The sequence below is a fragment of the Mandrillus leucophaeus genome, unplaced genomic scaffold, assembly GCF_000951045.1.
Source record: "Mandrillus leucophaeus isolate KB7577 unplaced genomic scaffold, Mleu.le_1.0 Scaffold58, whole genome shotgun sequence".
NCBI lineage: Eukaryota > Metazoa > Chordata > Mammalia > Primates > Cercopithecidae > Mandrillus > Mandrillus leucophaeus.
The window spans coordinates 378,064-384,970 of record NW_012106252.1 but is presented as its reverse complement, the minus strand read 5'-3'; the positions used below and the strand labels follow the sequence as shown (position 1 = coordinate 384,970).

At 43.9% G+C, this 6,907-nt stretch overlaps 1 protein-coding gene across 1 annotated transcript in view; it reads left to right on the top strand.

Annotated features, from left to right (window-relative positions):
* CNTD1 (cyclin N-terminal domain containing 1) overlaps positions 1-6,907 on the top strand; it is an 11,051-nt gene that overhangs the window by 1,520 nt on the left and 2,624 nt on the right. The window contains exons 2-5 of the mRNA XM_011998765.1: positions 3,365-3,440; positions 3,976-4,147; positions 5,441-5,603; positions 6,398-6,542. Of these exons, the coding sequence (XP_011854155.1) occupies positions 3,365-3,440; positions 3,976-4,147; positions 5,441-5,603; positions 6,398-6,542 (556 nt within the window). The remainder of the gene's footprint in view (positions 1-3,364; positions 3,441-3,975; positions 4,148-5,440; positions 5,604-6,397; positions 6,543-6,907) is intronic.

Below are 6,907 nucleotides of genomic sequence, written 5' to 3'. Positions count from 1 at the left end.
AATAGAGATAGAGGTCTTGCCTTCAAACCATGTGCAAGTTGGGGGAGATATTAGAACAAATATGCAATGACTAGGTACTATGATTAGATAAGTGATGTCAGAGAGCGATAAAACAAGCGTTTATGGGGGTTGAGAGGAGCGATATGGTAATAGGAAGAATTCAGGGGATGGCCCAGGCATCGGACATTTCAGGCAGACCTTGAAGGAAGGAGGACATTGGTTTGGTGAAGGGGGAGGAAGGAGACAGCGTTTCTACCAAAAAGAGGTAGCATGAGTAATGCTATGGAAATGGGGTGCTTAGGGTGCATGTGGGTACAGTGCAGTCCATGTCGGCCAATGCATGTGGAAGAGAGTTGAAATTAAGACTGGAAAGGTAGTTTGGAGACATTCCATGTGGAAGTTTGAATGCCAAGGGGAAGAATTTATCCTTGGTTTAGTAGAAAACCAAGAAGACATTGAAGGTTTTTAAATAAGGGATATGACGGTAACCCTCCCTTAGTAAGCATTATTTTGGCAGTGATGTAAGGGAGGTAAAGGATGGATTAAACCAGAGGGAGATGGGAGGTAGGCAGACAGGTAGAGTCAATGTCACCAGGTTAGGTGATAGGGTAGAGGGAATAACAAGGGAGGGTGTATTAAAAACATTCCAGAGGCAAAGTCTAGGGTTCTGCTGTGTATACATTTAGGAAGTGAAGGAGAAAAAGGTGACTATGCTAAACGGTTGAGCCTAGAAGACTGGAAGTATAGTGGTCACTAAAAGAAACACACAGACACAGCCGGGCACGGTGGCTCACACCTGTATTCCCAACACTTTGAGAGGCTGAGGTGGGTGGATCACAAGGTCAGGAGTTCGAGACCAGCCTGGCCAACATAGGGAAACCCCGTCTCTATTAAAAATACAAAAATTAGCTGGGTGTGGTGGCAGGTGCCTGTAGTCCCAGCTACTCGGGAGGCTGAGGCAGGGGAATTGCTTGAACCTGGGAGGCGGAGGTTGCAGTGAGCCAAGATCGTGCCACTGCACTCCAGCCTAGGTGACAGAGCAAGACTCTGTCTCCAAAAAAAGAAAAGAAACACACAGACACACTACACAGATAAAGCAGGAGGAAAAGTGACTTTTGTTTGGGAAAGATAATAATAGCTTTGAAGCCTGGCCAACATGGTGAAACCCCATCTCTACTAAAAATACAAAAATTAGCCTAGCGTGGTAGCAGGCAACTGTAATCCCAGCTACTCAGGAGGCTGAGGCAGAGGAGAATGGCTGGAACATGGGAGGCAGAGGTTGCAGTGAGCTGAGATTATGCCATTGCACTCCAGCCTGGGTAACAGAGTGAGACCTTGTCTCAAAAAAAATAAAAATAAAAATAAAAAATATATATACATACACACACACATATATATATATGTTAGAAGAGAGGTCAGAAATGGAGATCAAGGTTTTCAAGTTACCTTCACAATGATACTGTTGAAACTGTGGCAGAGGATGAGCTCCTAGAAGGAGAAAAGAAAAGCAGGTCAAGGACAGTTCCTTGGGAAAACACTTTTTGTTCAGGGAATTGGAGTAAGAAGACTTGTGAAGGAAATAAAAGGAGGAGATAGGAATAGAACCAAGGGACTTTTGGAAGTCAAGAGGAGACTGAAAAGGATGATGGTCAGAAGTTTCAGATGCTTTAGGGATATCAACAGAACTAAAGATTGCAAAAAGCCATGATATTTAACAATTTGGACATATTTACTGTCCTCTGAGAATCATTTCAGCAAGTTAGGAAAGGTAGAAGCCAACATATAGAAAATTAGGGAGTGAATGATGAAGTGGAAGCAGTAGGTGTGTAAGCCAGGCTTTCAAGTAATTCAACAGTGAGGCTGAGACAGGAGGACTGCTTGAGCCCAGGAGTTTGAGACCAGCCTGGGCAATGTAGCAAGATCCCGTCTATTTATTATTTATTTGTTTGTTTTAAAAAATTCAACAGTGATGGAAAAGAGAGAGGTGGAGCCCTACCCTAAGAGGTTAAAAGGGGAGGGTCTTTTAGTTAATAGCAGATCTGACTATGATTGTTATTGAGGAGGTGGGGCCAATAGCAAGGGAAAGGTGTAACCCTCATCCATTCCACCTAATCCAAGCTCAGTTTCCTTGGCAAATTAAAATGGAAAACAGAAACAAATGCCTAGATAATTCAGAGCAAAACCAAACCAAAACTCAACAACTGCACACACACACAAAGAACAAAACTAAGAAATAAAGCCTAAAGTCAAGCAAATAAAATGACTAATAAGAGACACAATTACATGTTCTAGGGTATTTTGCTGAATTGTTTAAACTAATTCTGTTCTGCATTAGACATTACTAGCCAAACCGTAGCCTCTGTAACGATGAGGTTTTGTACGTCTATGTGTAATGTGTGCTGAGTAGATTGTTAAACTGTCTTGTGTAAGCTTGACTTCATTTTCTAAGAAAGTTAAATTTTCTCTGAAGACATATGATTATTTGACTAAATGTGTAATTCTCTACTGATCAATGCTAAAAGGTCTTCGGTCTGTAGGAGCTTTCTTTGTTGAGAACTGATATTTACCTTTGTTTCCACCCTCTAATGATATTGCAAGATAAATATAATTCTATCTGGAGCTGTTCTTGCAAAGAGAAACAGAGGCAGGCTAAAATCTTGCCAAGGTATCTCACCCTTCCCACCTTCCCAATGACTCCCTCCCCCTAAATTGGGCTATGTTCCCCAATTTAGGGGATGTTTCTTCAAAAACAAGCCACTTCACAGTAACACACTTGCTCCTGGGGAGAGGCTCAGCCACCAGATTTACCCAACAAACTGGTGGTGGAGAGATGGTGTCCAGCTGTAAGGTGACTTGTGTTTGTAAAGCAATGGGAGTTCTCCAGAGGGTGGTTACTAAACAAACAGTGTCATAAAGAATATCGAAGCTCCAGGAGGGATCTTTCTGTTCCTGCCAACATTCCACAGAAAACAGAATATAGCAGTTAGGGTTTTTATCCATCCAAGAATCTTCCTTGAAGCTGGGGGTTCCCAGCATGGTGTAGAGGTCACCTAGACCAGCTGGTATGTTTGTGTGTAACCGGCCAAGCCTTTTATCAGCTGAAACCCACACGAAGGCTCAAGGGTCACTGAGGGGGCTTGGTAAACCCTTGTCTTTGGCACTCAGTCAGCCTCCTTTTCATGCCTCTGATCTGCCTATTGGCAGCAAAGGAAACTAAGCTCAGCTTTGGTTGTTTTAGTCTCATCTTTCTCACCTCCTGACCCTCTTCCCTTGGCCCCATCATGGCTTTTACACAACGCCAAGAGTTCACAGAGTGGTTTTGGTTGCATCTTGTGAATTAGGCTCTTTTTTCCTGTTTTGGCAGAGTTTGTTTTTCTCCTGTCTGAACAATGGTGTCTGGAGAAATCTGTGAGCTACCAGGCTGTAGAAATCCTAGAAAGGTAAAGCCCTGCCGTAACGCCTTTGTGAGCAGCACCTCTCAGAGTGGCTAATGTACCTACATCTTTAAGAAAGTACAAGTAGTTGCCCCTTACCCGGAGACCTGGTTTTATACCCTCTCTAACTTGCAAATATAAATTTGTTGTTATTGTTGTTTTGAGACAGGGTCTTGCTCTGTTACCCAGGCTGGAATGCAATGGTGGGATCTCGGCTCATTACAGCCTTGACCTCCTGGGCTCAAGTGATCCTCCCACCTCAGCTTACTGAGTAGCTGGGACTACAGGCATGTGCCTCCACACTTGGCACTTGGCTAATTTATTTATTTATTTATTTTTGGTAGAGACGGGTTTTTGCCATGTTGCCCAGGGTGGTCTTGAACTCCTGGGCTCAAGTGATCCGCCTGCCTTGGCCTCCCAAAGTGCTGGGATTACAGGTGCGAGCCACCATGCTCAGCCTCAAATATAAATTTCTTAGCCAGCAAATTAAACTCCCTTTAGTTTGAGTGTGGATTGTTTACTCTCCTTCCCTTCCTTATAGGTTTATGGTAAAACAGGCAGAGAACATCTGCAGGCAAGCCACAATCCAGCCAAGAGATAATAAGAGAGAGTCTCAGAATTGGAGGGCTCTGAAACAGCAGCTTGTCAACAAGTTTACTCTCCGTCTTGTGTCATGTGTTCAGTTGGCCAGCAAACTTTCCTTCCAAAACAAAGTAAGGAGCTGGGGTTGCTCATGGGCACCTGAGTGTAAGGAAGAAACCGGCTTTTATACAAAGGGGGCTGTGATGAGCTTCAACTCAGTGACAAGAAGAAAATAAATAAATTACAAAGTAAAAACAACGGCCAGGCATGGTGGCTCATGCCTGTAATCCCAGCACTTTGGGAGGCTGAGGCAGGTGGATCACCTGAGATCAGGAGTTCAAGACCAGCCTGGCCAACACGGTGAAACCCCATCTCTACTAAAATACAAAACTTAGCCAGGTGTGGTGGTGTACACCTGTAATTCCAGCTCCTCAGGAGGCTGAGGCAGGAGAATTGCTTGAAGTCGGGAGGCAGAGGTTGCAGTGAGCTGAGGTCGTGCCATTGTACTCCAGCCTGGGCAACAGAACGACTGTCTCAAAAAAACCAACAACAAAAAAAACTAGGTAGCTGTGAGAAACCTACTCCTAGGTTAGGTGATACAACTCGTGGAAATTCCAGAGTGTAATTATGCTTCCTAAGCATACCTCCTACACACACACACACACACATGCTCACTCTTTCTCCCCCTCTCACTCACACAGAGGCAGGTATTAAATAGCCTGAAGTTCTGTTCCCAAAGTATAATTGGGACAGATGCCATCATTCATACTGGTCACCTTTCCTCCCCTTGGACTCAAGGGCAGTTTACATAAGGTGCCTGAATTGCCAGCATACCTATCAGCAGTAAAGACACACTATTACATTTACAAGGGGAAAAAAATGTTTCCACATCACTACCCAATGTCTACACAGTAAAATATCATTCATTCAACAAATACTTACTGAGTTCATTCTATGGCCAGACGCTGCACTAGGTGCCATGGCTACAACAGTAAACAATATTGTCTGTGCTAACAAGGAATCTATTATGTAATGGGAAAAGACACATACAAATAGTGTGGAAAAAAAGCTCCGATTAATGTAAATAGAGGGCTATAAATGTACCTCATCAGCCTTGAATGACTTCTTGAAATGGGGTGGATGGGAAATGGGAGGATCCCAAGAGAAGAGGGAGAGGAATTAGGGAGGAAAAGAAGGGAGATCCAGGTATAGAAAACAGCCTGTGTAGTGGCTTGGAGAGGGACAGCATGGTGGGTTTGGAAACTGCAAGTAATTCTGTATGACAAGCAGAATATGAGGGGGAATTACCATGAGACAAGACTGAGATGAAGGAATGGGCTGGATTATGAAGGGCTTTGTGCACTCTGCCAAGATGTATGGCCTTTATCCTAACATTCTTCTTTCCTTCTCTTTTCTTTGCTCAGATAATCAGCAACATTACAGTCTTGAATTTCCTCCAGGCTCTAGGCTATCTACACACTAAAGAAGAACTGCTGGAGTCAGAGCTTGATGTTTTGAAGTCCCTGAACTTCCAAATTAATCTGCCCACTCCCCTGGCATATGTGGAGATGCTCCTAGAGGTTTTAGGTATCTTACTGTGTTAGGGAATATGGGTTGGAGACTTCCATAGAAAACAATACAAAATGTGCAAGGGGAGGCGGGCATGGCTCATGCCTATAATCCTAGCACTTTGGGAGGCTGAGGCAGGTGGATCACTTGAAGCCAGGAGTTCAAGACCAGCCTGGCCAACATAGTGAGACCCCATCTCTACTAAAAATACAAAAATTAGCTGGGTGTGGTGGTGGGCACCTGTAATCTCAGCTAATTGGGAGGCTGAGGCACAAGAGTTGCTTGAACCTGGGAAGTATAGGTTGCAGTGAGCCAAGATCGTGCCACTGCACTCCAGCCTGAGCGACAGAGAGGATTCCTTTTCAAAAAAAAAAAAAATTGTGCACAGGAATTTGGGAGCAGTGGGCAGAACCTGCCAATGAGGAACAGTAGGAAGCTTGATGGTGTCTCTGGATGACTGAAAAAGGTGTTCCCTCTGGCACTTGTCAGGGAAAGAAGCTCAGAGTGTCTTAGCAACTGGTTTCTGTTTGGACTTACTAGGCACTCTTATTGCAGGATCAAAGAGTTGACTTTATAGAAAAGCATAAGATAAGACAGGGACAACTACATGCTAATTGTACATATACTACAGATGGAGGTTTCTCTACCTTTACTTTTGTCCTTCAAAACTGATCTCCAGCTAAACAGGTTTCTTGCAGAACATAGCAACCAGGAAGCACATTAGCACCTCAACAGCTTTATGTCACAACTGTGGTTATGATCAGAGAAGATAGGATTATAAATTATCCCTATCATTCCCATACTCCATCTAGGATACAATGGCTGTTTGGTTCCAGCCATGAGGCTGCATGCAACCTGTCTGACACTGCTCGACCTGGTCTATCTTCTGCATGAACCCATATATGAGAGCCTGTTGAGGGCTTCAATTGAGAACTCCACTCCCAGTCAGCTGCAAGGGTAAGACAACTCCTATAAGGTAGGCTCCTTCCAGGAACAGGGAAGGGGACACAGACCATAAGAACTTGGGGAATGGAATTAGCCTAGCATGGCATCCAGTCCTGGATAACCTACTCAGGCTACCTGGTTCTCATTAGCTTCCAATATGTTGTTTGGATGCAGAGGACTGAGCACGGTCAGGAAAACCCTAAAGGCTTTTACTTTTAAATTTAAATTACTTTAAGTAATTAACATATTTTCTTTCCTAGTTTTTTCTTTATAGCTGCATATAACTCAAGGTTACTGGACTGCTTTGGTCAGTCACTTAGGAAAAAAAAGTCGCCGGCACAGTGGCTCATGCCTATAATCCTAGCACTTTGGGAGGC